The sequence below is a fragment of the Varanus komodoensis genome, unplaced genomic scaffold (genome assembly GCF_004798865.1).
Source record: "Varanus komodoensis strain SLA01 unplaced genomic scaffold, ASM479886v1 scaffold40, whole genome shotgun sequence".
Classification (NCBI taxonomy): Eukaryota; Metazoa; Chordata; class Lepidosauria; order Squamata; family Varanidae; genus Varanus; species Varanus komodoensis.
The window spans coordinates 5,449,424-5,465,053 of NW_025335942.1; the positions used below are offsets into that span (position 1 = coordinate 5,449,424).

The window sequence follows — 15,630 nt, forward strand, 5'->3', positions numbered from 1 at the left end:
CAGCAAGGTGCATTCAGGCCAGCAGGAAGCGTCAGCACGTCCACGGTGAGGAGAGCGCGTTCCGCTGCAGCTGCGCCAAGGAGCTCCGTTGCAAATCCAGTTCACGTGCTGGTTTTAAACTCTGGTTGGCGCCTGCCCTGTTTGGACGTTGTACCTAAAGTGGGTGCATCAGTGCCGGAGGGGGCCAGGGGGCTGCCCCCAATTTCTCCATGCTTGGTGCCTTCCCATGTGGATGGGGGATGTTTGGGCAGGTTTGCTCGAATCCAAGAAGGAGCACAGAGCAAGCTGCCTGGTTGCGCAGCCGTTTCTCTTTGCATTCGGGGACACAAGATGGGAAGCGCTGCTCAGACCTTTCCTTCTAGCCAGGAAGGCCAGGGACTGAGTGGGCGAGGAGATGGACACTAGCAATGGGGCACACAGGATGCAAGCCCTGCGCCTCTTGCGCGAGCAGCTGCTGAACAGGGTCTCAGAAACCCCCATCGATTGCGTGCATCCATCTCTTTCAAAATCTGAAACAGCAAAAAAGAGATAATGAGAACAGGCACTAATGAGGAATGGCAAAAAGAGAGGAAAAACGTGGGGGAAGAGGGTGATCAACGTCAAGCCCTTTGGTGGCCAAGGAAGCCTTGGAAGGCCTCAGGAAACAGGCCTGCCTTAACCTGGCACTGGAAGGTGACAGACTCAGCACCACCCAAGGTGCAGTGGGGAGGGTATTCCAGAGATGGGCGCCGCCACCAGGAAAGCCCTCCCCCTTGTGGCCACTCCCTACACTTCCCTTGGAGCTGGCACTCGGAGGGAGGCCCCAGGCTTGAGCGTAATGTCTGGATAGTTTGATCCTGCTTTCCATCAGAGGCACCCTACGACAGCGATTGGAACCTCTTGTACTTTGTGGCCCAAGTTCCATTTCAAAGAAGCACTTTGGTTGAAACTGACGATGCCCCGGGGGATTTCTTCAACAGGGGGAAAGAGGCTGGGTGAATCCACTAATCTAGTTTCGGGCTTGCGGGGCCATGTCTTAGTGGCACCTGTCTTTTCTGAAACTGCTGCATAGATTAAGGTGTGCTTGGAAGCTCAGCATGGGAGGAGAGCTAAAATAAGCAGTCTTCTGGAAGATGTTCTCATTTTTAATGCTGTCTTGCTTTGTTTTGTGTTGTTTTGCCTAGTCTGGCTTGATAAGGACAGAGGAAACGGATTACTTGCTGAAACCACTGATCCCAAATATTGCACTTAAACATAACTTCTCTGCTCCTCACGGCCATCGCTCCCACGTGCTTTATAAGCGATCTACTGAGCCTCGGATGGAGATCAGTAACGAGGTAACTGCGACTGATGAGAGGCGAAGGGAGGCGAATGCACACCGTGACATTTTTCAAGGAACTCAGCAACATCGCCGTTCCGAGCAGCCGAAAAAGCAGCACTTTTGTGGGAGGCGCAAGAAATGTATGTAAGGACAGAGTTCCCCTTCTCCTTTCCGTGAACGATGCCATGTGCTCTTCAGATTGTTCTTTTGCAGTTCAGTGCTGCTTCTCCAGCAAATGAACATCTTTACAAGCAAGAACTAGGACTTGAAGTTAGGACTAGGGCCTGAAATTTCGTATCAGTTGCAAATAAAACCCGGCTAGCTCCTATAGCTCAAACCAGGTGGCCTTGTTCATGCAATTGGGACTTCGCTTTTCCCTGTTCCTAAGTTCTTTGCTCCTAGATAATTCTGCAAAAGCCGCATGGCCCATCACAGTATGAATGGTCATTCAGAGATACGTTTCACAACCTGTTTCATCCTTTGTCCTCGCCCTCCCCCTGCACCTTTGTTGTGGCCTTTAAAGAAACCTCTGTTTGCATATATCCACTTCTTTGCATTAGTTAATCTTTTCCTAAACATCTTTCATACAACTCCACCAGAGTTAAGCATGCTGAAGTCCCACCTGTTTAAAGCCACTTAAATCAAATGGACTTAAAAATGCAACACTTAAGTTGGATCATGTTGTTAAGTTCAGTTGGCGTTGTAAGCATGGGGATACATGACTTTGCTTAAAACAATGTGATATGAAAGTGCTAAACTCTGGGTAGGTTAGACCCCTTGTTTCCGTTCTTCTGCTATCATTAATATTGTAACATTCAATGCCTTTGACATATCTTGTAGTCTTTGTGTTCTCATACTTTTTCCCTAAACTTTTGAAAGTGTGTAGGAGTCTCACCATTTTCTGATTTTCCATGGCTCCATCCAAACTGCTGCAGTAACATCTGCATATGGGAAATCTAGTCACCTGGGAATGGCCAGCAAGGTTGTGTATGCAAGCACAAAACAGTGGGTGGGAAACAGGGTCAAGGAAAGAGCGCCGTGTTAATCATACAGTGGCCTCACACTGGAGGGGGCATCCAAACCTGCATAGAAAGGGGATGAACTGCTCACCGTGTTCTTGTCCTGTGTAACCGATCCTTATCCCAGGATGCAAAATCGGCCTTCTCCAGCTCTAACAGATTAGTACTGTCATTCCCGGGGGTGGGGATCTCCAGACAAGGAGGCCAAATCCACCCTCCGAGGGTTCAGATCCAGCTGTCTGAGCTTCCTTAAATATCCGTGTCCCCTTTCCCCCATGTGCAATGCCTTGACTTTTCTGCACACTTGTCTCTATTCTAAAAGTGCCTCTCATTAGATTCAGTTTTGGGCAGGAAATGCTTTAAGCCATTAAACACTGGGTGGGTTTTTCCCCCTGGTATTTTGGCTCTAGACCTCTTGCCTTCAGCCCCACACACCAGTAGAATGGGCCCCCCGAGGACTTGGTCCTTGGAGCGGAAGAGGTACCTCACCTTAGCTTGAACTGGAGGTGCTAAGGGGCCTTTGTTGTACATAGCATTGAGCTATGATTCGAGTTACTTGCGTGGATGCTTTGTATAATCTTGGTGGTGTGCATAGTTGGTGGACTTGCTCTCCCTCTCTCTCTCTCTCTCACTCACACACACACAGACACACCCCCTTGGTATTTAATGGGACTCTCCTTTCTCACTCCGTGTAGATATGCCCCAGCCTCCCAGTGGAGACACCTACATCTTACCCGACGAGTATAAGTATTTGCTGCGAAACAGGCGGTCCCTCCTGAAGACCCACAAGAACAAGGAGCTGAATGTGGAGACCTTAGTGGTGGTGGACAAGAAAATGATGGAATCCCATGGCCAGGACAACATCACCACTTACGTCCTGACTATACTCAATATGGTATGGATGAGACTTCACAGACAACCTGGGAAGTGAACATGGATGCAAAATCTATATGATGATGCTGGGGAATTGTTCGGTCATGGCTCTGCTCTTTCCACTCATCCCCTATCCCTTCCACAAGGTTTCTTCCTGGGGTGAGCTCAAGAATATCTAATGTTACGTTCTGTTCTCACACAACACACAGAAGTCAAGTGTTAAGCCATTCAGTGTCACAAACATCGGGAAAGATTGCATCCTGTACAGTCAGTCAACTAACCAAGCATAATATAGAAGGAAATTCCATTCTTTTGTTTATAAATGTTCATGACTCTGGTAACTTCACCGGTTGCATAACCTGCTCATCTGATTTGCTCAGCCTCATTTGAAAATGGAAGGTTGCTGGGGGTCTCCTTCGAAAACTTTTCCCTCAAGGCAGTCTATTAAGAGCAACACTCTCCGTGCCATGCGCAGAGTACTTCCCCTTTTCCTTCAGCACAGCAAGGGAGAGGGAACAAGAACGTGGCTGTACCTTCTGCCTGAACTGGCCAAAGGCATCCCTTGTAGCCACAAGGCAGCCCAGAGACTTAACCCTGGACAATGATTGAGGTGGAGGTAGCAGTTCCGCCACACATAACCTCGCCATGTCCCACTCTGGGGCCGGTGCTCACCTCCGTTTGTAAGCCAAAGAGCCAGCGTTGTCCAAAGGCGCGTCTGTGGTCATGCGGCCAGCTTGACTAGGGTGCATGGAGTGCTGTTACCTTTCCCACCAAAGTGGTACCTATTTATCTACTCACATTTGCATGCTTTTGAAATGCTAGGTGAGCAGGAGCTGGGACAAAGTGAGTACTCAGCCCATCACCTGGATTTGAACTGCCAACCTTCTGATCAACAGCCCAGTGGCTCAGTGGTTTAACAGCTGCACCATCTGCATCCCTGTGGAAAAAATACATATTAGAGAGGCCCAAATTCAAAAGCTTACAAGTGAAAAAGCTGCAGAATGAAAGCCCATTGTGGTGCAGTGTTGAGAGCTTTGGACCCAAAACCCAAGAGAGCTCAGCTGTGGAGCTCACTGGGTGCCTTTGGGCCACTCACTTCCAGCCCAACCTACCTCACAGGGTTGTTGTTGTAAGGATAAAGCAAAGCTAGGTCAGCCAACTTGGGCTCCTGGGAAAAAGGAAAAAGGTGGGATATAAATACAGTGGAATGATAGTCATGTTTACTACGTAGTCACTGGATTACAGAATCATATGCCACAAAAAGTTTTGGTCTTCAAGGTGCTGCAGGACTTGGTTCTATTAATTCTTACTCATAGATTTTTGTCTTTTCTTTTAAACATAGTCCAGTTGTGCAAAAGTTAAGCAGTTAAGTCCCATGCAGTTCCAAAGGAGAATTAAAAACATGCAGGAAAAGCCCAAGTGCTCTTGGACAGCAAACACCTTGCTGCTGACTCTTTCACATGATCATATTTTGAGCATCATAATATAGAAACATGGAAACAGAATGAGTCAGGAGGGGGCTTCGGGGCCATCTAGTCTGACCCCCAGCTCCAGCCGGCTCCGCTCACGACATGCCCACCATGTGGGCGTCCAGCCTATCCTTGAACACCCGCACCGATGGGGCCTCAACGACCTCCCATGGAAGCCCATTCCATACCTCGGGGTCCTGTCAGCAAGTGCTTCCTGTCATCAACTTTGAATCTTGATTCCTTGAGCTTGGCTCCGTTAATGAAGTCACGTGGATGGCCAAGAATCCCTTCTGGGCTTCCTCCTCCTTGCAATCTTGTCACCTCCCTGGGTAGCCAGTGGGGACCTCACAGTCCCAAGGTGTGAGCTAATCAGGGGTTCCACATGTACTTGGGCACACCGTTTACCCACACTTGAAAGATGGGAAGAGCAACATGAGAATGGGGAAACTTCCCTTCTACCCAGCAAGAATCCAGGGAGTAAAATACCACTTGGAATCATGGAAGAGTAGAGCTGGAAGGGGCCATGGAGGCCATCAGGTCCACCCCCTGCTGTTGCAGGACACCACATGACACCATCCCACTCAGAGGGCTGCCCAGCTTCTTCTTGCAAGTCTCCAGTGTGCCCCCCTCCTCTCCAGGCCCCTGCTTCCACTGTCGTGTTGCTCTGACAGTGAGGAAACCTTTCCTGATATCTCACCTGAATCTGGGTTGTAACAACTTGAATGGAACCTTGATTTAAAAGTTCACCTCTGAATTCCAAAGCCAACTTTTTTCAACTTAGATATTTTGGTGAAAGATCCACACATAATCTTTGGGTTGGGAGGAGTATAAAAATGTAATACTGCCTTTTCTAACAAAAACTTCCACAGTTACCACAAGGTTTTTATTCTTCAAGCTTTCTTGCTGGTTTGCTTTAGTTAATATTTAGTTTCCCCAAGAGCTGAACAATAAAGCCTGCAAAGGATGGATGTAAAACTTAATGAGCCACAAACCTTGTCCTCACATAACCTAGTGTTTCATGTCCTACAACCCCAAAATAACACACACCTATCAATCCTATTATGTAGTAGAGGGAATCTTTTGAAGCAAGTGTCACTCAAGCGAAGAAAGTTTGTGAAGCATTTTGTTTTTTAATCATGTGAGCACGGTTCTGGAAACGTTAAGCACGTGTCCTTTCGATTTCAGTGAGAATGTAAGCATGTCTTCAGGACTAGTCCAGTCACAGAAGCAAATGAGCCCTCCAAAATTCATGCCAGTCTGCATCATCTCTGTAGACAGACGAATCTTACTGCCTACATTTTGGAGAAAGTGACTCACTGGATTGCTAGCAGCTCATCAGCTGAAACAATATCCATTCCATTCCAGGGAATGAAATTGAAACTTTTCTGATTCTCCCCAAGCAGCAAGGTTGTAAATATAGTTGTAAAGAGGAGAAGTGTGGACTTTCTCGGAATCGGAATCTTGGTCAACGCTTCATAATTTGATGGGCTTTGGTTAATTCTGTTCAGCATACAACAGGATGAAACAAAATGCTCGTTTTTCATGAGCAACTGGACTGATCCTGCACAAGACTTCTTTGCCATCAGTGGCACTTCGGTGCTCAACTTTGGCTCGCTGGCGCAAGATTTTTCTTTATCGGCTCAGTTTGTTCGTTCTAAGCCAGGAGTCCTGTAGCACGTTCACTGTGGCATGAGCCTTCATGGCCCAGGTGCACACTCAAAGGTTCTTGGGCGATGAAAGAGGCATTTTCCAGTGAGGATGAGCTTGCACAATGATATCACCCAACTGAACTCAGTGATGGAACTGATCGAATGGTTTCTGCCTTTTCTTTTAGGTTTCTGCTCTGTTCAAGGATGGGACAATCGGAGGCAATATCAACATTGCTGTTGTTGGCTTGATACTTTTGGAAGAGGAGCAGGTACAACGAGTATGGCATTACACGTTATAGGGTGGAGTAATTAAATGGGGCTGCTTGCAATAATAAAAGGGGGTTCAACCTGGTGGTGGAACAGAATTGAATGCAGATGGTGTTGGGACCGGTCCTTGGCATCAGTTAAAAGAATCCCAGGTCGCAGATATGGGAGGGAAAGCCCTCCACCAGAGGATCCTGGAGAACTTCTGCTCTGAAGATGAACTGAATTTCTTCAGCTGTGTCCAAGTTGCAGTCTAGAGAGAATTAACGCATGAATGCCATGTTGGGATCACTCTCATAGGCTTTTCCTCCATCCACATAAGCTGCCCCTCATTGCCTGGGGATTGAGGGGGAGTCAGTCCAATACATCCCCTCGCAGAAAACCTGGACTACGTTCTTCACCAGAAAGTAGTAACTTGTGGCCCTCCAGAGGTTTTTGTCTGCAATGTCCATCAACCCTGTCCTAGGCTTTGTAGGTCAAAAAGGGGAGGGAGAGGGCGATGGAAGGAGCCCATCTCTGCGTTGCTCACAGAATGCACTGCACAGGTTAGTGTAATGTTTAGTTTGGTTCCAAGCTCCAGAGCAGCTGGTGAAGTTCCAAAATGCTGAGTAACAGCAGGGAGGTCACAGTGGTTCTTAGGTGGCAGCAACAGTGTGGAGGAAAGAAACAAGGAGATTAGAAAGACTGAAGATCACACCTGAGGCTGGAGTTTCATGAGGCTTGGAGGAGCTCTCTCGGTCCTTGGAGTCAGCTCCTTGAAGGGTTCGCACAGAGCTCTTGTGGCACTGGGGTCATTCTGCCAGGCTTGTGAGTGAAGGAGTTGAGCACCGAAGGGCAGTTTTGCGGAGCTCTGGTCCCAGTCCCTGCTCACCTCGCCACACGCTCTCTCACCATCCCTTCTGCTTCGAGCCCTTTCCTGTCAGTTGCACCCGAGGTTCAGGGTTGGGCCAACCCCATCATTAGCACCAACCAGGAAGGTGGCCATGTGTCCTTTTGTACTGAGGACAATCCTCTCCTTGAGGGGTCTCTTAGGTAACAGGCCTGTGTTAGAAGGCAACCTCTGTTTGAAGGGCTGTCCAGTCTAAAGTCAGAGAACAACAGGGCCTTCAACACCTGCTGGCGATACGAAGTTCACCCGGCCACAGTCTTTCACATGATAGTGATATGCATTTTTATTTAAATTATGCTACTTCGACATGAGAATTCATAATACACATGAGCGTGTGCAAATTTTGTACAAAACGATGGCCTATTCGGTCCTCGATTTTGGGGACGCATTTCCTCTTTTTTGGCAATGCGTAACTGGGCATCCCAGTAACCAGGGACTGGTTTTAGCCAGACTTGTTAACGAGCTCCAAAATAATAACCTCTGCCTGAACTGTCAGATCCTGCCTAATCTTGGAAGCTGAGCAAGGTCAGGCATGGTTGGAACCTGGAGGGGGACTTGAGCGCATGATTCTATGATTATTGTTGGGAACTGCTCAGAGAGCATTGGCTATGGGAGGTGTATAAATGTATGATGAGGAGGAGGAGGAGCCAGAAGACAATAATAAACGTGAGCGGAGAAGGAATATGTGATACCAATATCCTTCTGCATAGCCCCTTCAGGCCGTGCTTTTATGGGTCTGGGATTAGGGGTGAAAAGAACAGCGAGAATTGCTCATTTTCTTTGGTTGCCTTTAGTGAGAGTGGCACTAATAGGGATGCTGTGGGCCAGAGCGGAACCCTGCAACACCCCGTCCAGTGCATGGAGACCCGTAAGCGCAGTGCTTGGGTGTGTTCCCCTGCTAAGCATCGGAGTCCCGCTACTCAGAACACCTCCAGACTAGCCCTCCTCCGGAAGTTGCAGTTGTGTGGACAGGCACCTGGAAGGCCATCCTCCCTTCCGTTCTCGCCCTCCTTCCTTATCTGTCTCTGCGCTGCCTGCAGCCCCAGTGCAGAAGGCTCAGCTCGCAACGTAACGCTTCATTTTATGTGCTGAAATGAGGGGCTCTTTCGGTGACAGCTTAATTACATTGACTGCTTAGCTTTTTGTGCTTGGACCACATCCAACTGGGAAAGAATAAGGAGAGTAATCTTTTGATCTTACACCTGTGACATAATTTTCCTTTACTTCGCTGGCTCAGAACGGCTGCTCTCAAACATTGGTTGCTTACTGTTTGGTAATTTTTTTGGACTGCCATGTGTAGGAAAGGGTGAAAAAGGAATAAATTAACCAGATAAAGGAATACATGCAGTTAAAAGCTAACTATATGTTTTAGGGCTGTGGCATTTAGTTGATGAATCACTTAAATTACTATACTGGAAGATATCTCTGCATAGCATAAGCTTTTTCAAGACTGAACCTAGCCCCTTTCAATATTTTCCCCTTATTTTTATCTTATCCTTTATTCCTTATGTCAAAGAATATTGGACAGACATGATAATCCCTTTAAAGGCAATACTCTGTCACTTTGGGACTTACACCCCCTCTCTCTTTTTTAAAACAGTATTTTGAGTCTAATTAATAGCATCTTCCCATGTGTTGACCAACGGACTGGTGGCAAATGACATCCTTTATATTTGGTTACAAGCTCACATTGCAGGTCACTGGCGATCAACGCTTTTGCCAAAGCCATGGCTCTAGGTGCATATCCATAGAATTCTGTGGTCTCAGTCCAGCTCCAGTTGTAGATATGGATACCAGATGTTGAGATGTGTCTTCTTTGAAAGGCCCGTCCTGTCAGTACAAGGGGCCATGCTGCTCCTTGACCCACGGCAAAAACGGACCTTAATGGCTGGAAGCAGCCCCTCCCCAATCTTTGGGACACAGCGAGTCCCATCCAGCTCAGAGTGAGCTGCTCTTTCTGACATTCTCCCTATCACGGACAGGAGAATGGAGAACTTCCCCACAGCCGTCTGAGCAAGGTGAATGAAGGGAAAGGCCTATGATTCTCCTATATAAAGGTTTTGCCCTGGCGCTGAAATACATAAAGTGTCAGTGCCAGGGGCACCGCCCTTGGGGAGCTGATTCCATAATTGACGTGCCACAACCGAGAAGGCCCTGCCCCTCATGTCCACCTTCCTTCCTTCTTTCAAAGGTGGCTCCTGGGGAAAGAGAAGTAAGTGGCTGAACCTAAAAGGTAATGCTCACTTCCAGTTCTTATTTTAACATGGTGGGACTTATTTTCTCCTGCTCCTGGATGTTTCTTCGCAGCCAGGCCTGGTGATCAAGCACCACGCCGACCACACGCTTAGCAGCTTTTGCCAGTGGCAGTCCGGCCTCATGGGGAAAGACGGCGGCCGGCACGACCATGCCATTTTGCTGACCGGTGTTGACATCTGCTCCTGGAAGAACGAGCCGTGCGACACCTTGGGTGAGTCACAGCTGCCCGCGCACAAGCCCTTGACAAAATGGACCTCTTCCAACATGGTTGCCCAGTATCTACAAGCAGTGTTGGCTAGATCAAAATGCAAGCATGGCGCCCACGGATTTCTGTCTGTCTGTCTGTGCTGACAAGCTGGCGTCATGGTTAGAGTTCAGCAACCGGAGGCTGATGGACCCAGTCCTGAAATTGCCCAGGGATCCCTTCTCCACAAATGCACCCCGTGTCCCACTGCAGGCATTGGTGAAAGGTGTGTAAAGTGAGGGGATCAGCAGCAACGGACCTTGCTGGCGGGCTTCCAGAGGGGGGACTGTGCGTAGGGTTTTGTTTGTTTCCCTGTGCCCTTGCAGGCATCATCCTGAACAGTTTGGGGGGAGGTGGGAAGAGTGGACTCTTCCCCCATTTTGCCAGTGTTCAGGCACAAAGCCCCAGGCCTAGAAGGCCAAAACAGCAACACCCGTGCACGAGAAGGAGGGATCCACTGGCTTGCAGAAACTCCGAGGTTAGCAGAAGGGCCAACAAAAACTGCTTAGGGCGAAAGGACCCTCGGCAGAACTGTCCAAAATAGCACACAGAAGAATGAATGGGAATGTTACGGAGGCAGGGCAGGAAGGAAATAGCAAAAGGGAAGGTGGAGGTGGAGGGAGGATGACTGGAGGGACTAGAAACTTGAACACCACTGCAGAATTTCGTTGGAGGTCCCACTTGTAAATAGATACAATAACAGCTGTGAGGGTTAGCTAAAAAGCCATCAAGGTCGTATACAGCATTTCAAAATGCTAAAAAAATGAAACCTTAACACACTGAAGACGGGGACATTTAAAACAGCAGGTGCTGGCTGAGAAAGAGGTGGGGTGGTTGGACAATGGGGAGGGTGCAGGAATGCGCTTGCGCACCGTGACGGGCCACTGCAGCAGCAGGTCATTTGTGTCATGCGTGTGTCGAGAGATTGCTTTGCAAAAACTGTCCACATGGGCTTTTTGAAGCCACCAAACTCAGCTCTTTGGGCTCTGAGAGTCATGTTTCCGATTTGTTAAAACCTCGCTCTCAAAATCCCATTCTCTTTTCCCTTCTTTTCCATTTAATGCACTAGGATTTGCCCCGATAAATGGAATGTGCAGTAAATACCGCAGCTGCACCGTGAATGAAGATACCGGTCTTGGATTGGCTTTTACCATTGCCCATGAGTCTGGACATAAGTAAGTTAGTATGCCTATCTTTGGGGTGAGAAATGGGTATCAGGATCCTTCGTATGAGCCAGTGAATTTGAAGCAGTCTGTTGGGTAGAATGTTACAATGTATGGCTGTGAAAGCTGGACCATAAGGAAGGCTGAGCGCCAAAGGATTGAGGCCTTTGAACTGTGGTGCTGGAGGAGACTCTGCGAGTCCCTTGGACCGCAAGGTGATCAAACCGGTCAGTCCTAGAGGAGATCAACCCTGACTGCTCTTTAGAAGGCCAGATCCTGAAGCTCAAATACTTTGGCCACCTAACGAGAAGAAAGGACTCCCTGGAGAAGAGCCTGATGCTGGGAACAAGAGATGGCAAAAGGAGAAGGGGACTGCAGAGGATGAGGTGGCTGGATGGAGTCCCTGAAGCAGTCGGCGTGAGCTTAGGTGGACTCCAGGGGATGGTGGAGGACAGGAAGGCCTGGAGGAATGTTGTCCATGGGGTCACAATGGGTTGGACACGACTTCGCGACTAACAACAACAACATTGGGTAGAATTAGTCAGGGAGAATTATTCAGGGGCAACAGTCCCCCAACACCACCATCTGGAGATGGTCCTTCAGGCAGGAGTGGAGCCACCACAAAAGAGCCCCTGAGATGTTTCCAAAATACATCCGCATTTCAACATTCAGTACATCAGTGAAAACTGCAGTTGAGGTTCTTCCTCCACAGACCACGCTGCTGGCATTCAAAGATGGTGTTTATAAAGGCAGAAGATAAATTTTCATCTTGTCTCTTCCAGCTTTGGTATGGTCCATGATGGAGAAGGAAACATATGCAAGAAGTCTGAAGGTAACATCATGTCACCTACGCTGGCAGGTCACAATGGGGTCTTCTCCTGGTCTGCATGCAGTCGCCAATATCTCTACAAATTCCTAAGGTATGCCCGCTGAATGAGTAACTATATCCAAGGAAAATCCTGGAAAGTTTGTGTTTGCCTCCCTTCCAAGAGCTGGAAATGATCTTGATTTTTGTGACTCAGAAAAGAGGAATACCGTTCACCAGTTACCAGTCTCCAGAAGGTGGAGAAAACAGGCATCTGTGATGGCCCCAGAGAGTTGAGATAGCACTATTGCAACAGTACTGCTGTTCTCCATTTGTGCAGAGCATCCAGGAAAAATCATGGACAGTAGGAGTGAATTCTTGGTTCTCATGTTCTGCTTTCTCCAGGATTCTGGGGCTCCACTTAAGATGTTTGAGGAAACTCTTTATCAAAAGAAACGTAATCCTTCTTGAAAACAACAGTCTGAGGCAACTTTTCCAGTCTTGACAGGACTGGGAACATTATCCAAAGCATTTTTTTCCCCAATAAGCATTAAATTTCCCGTGATAAGGTTTCCTCAATCTCCTTGGGAACCATATATATATTTGTATAGCGATCATAGTTGTTCTTGGGTTTTATGCAGCTGTTTTTGATCCTGTCCGTTGTGCTTTCACTCAAGATGCTTTGCAGAAGACACACACACACACACACACACAGAGAGAGAGAGAGAGAGAGAGAGAGAGAGAGAGAGAGAGAGAGAGAGAGAGAGCGCTCCAGTCTTCAACCTGGCATTGATCCCAGTCAATCCCAGTGGCTCTTCTGGTTACCACAGGACAATTCCCCTACTCCAGCAGGCTGTTTGTGCCATCAAAACCAAGATAGCTCCTGCCCCATGAACTGTCTGTTGAACGACCCCTTTGTGAATACGCAGCAAAAGATGGGCTTTAACATGAATACTGCATGGTCAAGCTTAAGGCTAACGAACAGTGCAGTAGATTATGTTAGGCATAAAAACGTAAAAGTATGAAGATGTATCATGCAGTGCCAGTCATGAGAGAGCTGTGACTGGGTGTACAGTGTCTGTCTGGTGGCAAACCTGGGCTTAGCTCTCTCTAACATGTGAGATGGCTGTTGATAATCAGTTTTCCCCTCTCTATTCACCCATTTGGGTGGAAAGCCACAGCTGTTCTGTTAATCTGCTCAAGGAATGTAGGGAGGGGGGATGGAAGGATGAACGTATTTGCTCTGCCTCTTTCCCATTGCCTTCCATGTGCTGAAGAAGATGTGCACAACATACTGGGTGTCTGGGTGAGCAACGCTTGGCTGAGGAATCGTGATGGGCCCAAGGTCAATCCATGACCTCCAGGGCTGCGGGAAAATTTGACTCTTGGTTTCTCCAGTCTTAGCCTGACACCATCTCACGATACTACATGGGCCATCACTGATAAATGACTTCATATGTCATAATGGGGTTCCCAGCAGCCATCAATGGAGGCAGCAAGAATCCAGAGCCAGAAAAAGCACCTCTGGTGTTTTCTGCCATTTGTGGGAATGGAGTAACTTGCAGATGTTAAGTAGCGTTAAACAGAATCCATCAGCTAGGCTGTGCTATTTTTCTTTCAGCCGTGCTAATTGCATCGACCATGTGACCCTCTCATTTCCTGTATTAATAGGATGGTCCTGTTTATTGATGTCAGTGTGGTGGTCCTTAATTTAGAAGTGTGAGTTAATATTAGAGACTCGTTCATATGTCTGACATCCCAAAGATGCATTTGTTTGGTTTTTGAGCTGCATAGACCTGGAGGGACCTGCATGTAAGGTCAATGACCAGCAAGCTTTAATCCGAATGGGTCTTGAGCCATTTCCAGGACTTGAAAGCAAAGTTCTCCACTCAGCTTGGGTACTGTTCGGCCCCTACATATTCTCATCCAGTAACATTATATATCTGGAGGCTCTGACATTTTTTTTTTAAATCAAACATGTTAACTGAGCACTGGATAAGATGGGCAGCTGCAAAATACATGACGGAAAGCAGCCATTTTGTTAAGTGCTCTCGCAATATGATGGCTGGAAAGAGCCATCACAAAAATGGATGAACAAGCGAGAGGCACTTAACAACAACATTCCCTACGTGGCACCGTGACTTCACTTGACGACGCCATTTGGCAGACTGGTGCACAAGGGTCCCCGCAAGAGGCATCCAGCCGTGGAAGCATGTCCGACAACGGGCTCGCCCCCCGGGGAACGATTCCGGTTTCTTTCTTTCCTCATACATTTCTGGCTGCATTGCATGATAGCAGCGCACGGTTGGTCTCCAAGCTTTGTAATCATCATATTGATTTAGAATCCAGCCATCTCATTCAAAGGCCCAGGACAGCCTTCAACAGCCAACCTGTTGCCTTTGAGTTGTGCGGGAGATCAATTCCCATCATTTTCAGCCAACTGGGTGTTGCAGTCCAGGGCATCCGCAAGACTCCAGGTTGGGGCCAGCTGGTCTGGGGTTACTTTCCTTTTGTTACTGTCATTCCCAGCCAGGGAACTTGGGACCCCAACCAGCACACCTCCATCCATTCTTCTTTCACATGCCAGTCGGGTTTCCTTGCAGCTCGGCGCAGTCCTTGTGTCTTGCGGATCAGCCGAAGCCCGTGCATGAGTACAAATACCCAGAGAAGCTCCCCGGAGAGCTGTATGATGCCTCCACGCAGTGCAAGTGGCAGTTCGGGGAGAAAGCCAAGCTGTGTATGATGGACTTTAAGAAGGTAGGAACCTGCATGTCTCTCCTGCCGCCTGTAACCCATCTGCCTTGGGACAAGGCAAATGGATTATAGTGCCACAACCACTATCAGTGTTATCTTTACCATATATCTTTAAGGTTTTTATTTATTATATTTATACCCAACCTTTCTCCCATTGTGGAGCTCAAGGTGGCTTCCTGTGGTTCCCCAGTGGTCTCCCATCCAAGCTCAGGCCAGTCCTGGATCTTCTTAGCTTCAACATGGTGGATGCCTGATGTTCCTTCAGGCCAAACTCTGGGTCTCAGACTATACTCTGGGTAGGTTAGACTGAGAGATGATGACTCACCACAAGTTATTCGCGGCTGAGCCAGGATATGAACCCCAGTCTTCTCCCTCCAGATTGAGGAGGGCTGCTCTTTTGCAGAACGATTTGCACAACATTTGTCGTGAGCAGCATGAACTTCTTTCCAAACGGGAGAAGTGGCTGCCAGTGTGCCGATCCTGCCCGCCCCTTTTTCTGCTGGGGATCATGGGGCCTGCACTGGAATTCGGCACTGGCAGTAGGTTGTCTATTCAGGAGAGCAACCACATCTGTTCAAAGAGCACGGTGGCTCGACCTCGGCACTTGGCAGTCAATGTCCCCACAGATGATGGGGGAGAGCCAGTGTGGCGTAGTGATTAAGAGCATGGGACTGGGACTCGGATGACCTGGGTTCAAGTCCCCGCTTGGACATGGAGCCAACTGGGTGACTTTGGGCCAATCACGGACTCTCAGCCCAACCTACCTCACAGGGTGGTTGTTGTGGGGATAAGATGGAGGAGGAGAATGATGTGAGCTGCCTTGAGCTCTTTGTAGGAAAAAGGCAGGATATAAATCGAAAAATAAACAAATAAATAAATTCCCAACTCGATGCATGAGGTTCTCCCGGTATTATTTTTATCTCCTATCCTTTCACAATGTCAAGA

At 48.2% G+C, this 15,630-nt stretch overlaps 1 protein-coding gene across 1 annotated transcript in view; it reads left to right on the forward strand.

The window, feature by feature from the left end:
• Window positions 1–15,630, forward strand: part of ADAMTS16 (ADAM metallopeptidase with thrombospondin type 1 motif 16) — a 71,919-nt gene that overhangs the window by 12,291 nt on the left and 43,998 nt on the right. Inside the window, exons 4-10 of the mRNA XM_044442828.1 lie at window positions 1,164–1,440; window positions 3,015–3,214; window positions 6,496–6,579; window positions 9,771–9,930; window positions 11,033–11,138; window positions 11,909–12,046; window positions 14,535–14,688. Of these exons, the coding sequence (XP_044298763.1) occupies window positions 1,164–1,440; window positions 3,015–3,214; window positions 6,496–6,579; window positions 9,771–9,930; window positions 11,033–11,138; window positions 11,909–12,046; window positions 14,535–14,688 (1,119 nt within the window). The remainder of the gene's footprint in view (window positions 1–1,163; window positions 1,441–3,014; window positions 3,215–6,495; window positions 6,580–9,770; window positions 9,931–11,032; window positions 11,139–11,908; window positions 12,047–14,534; window positions 14,689–15,630) is intronic.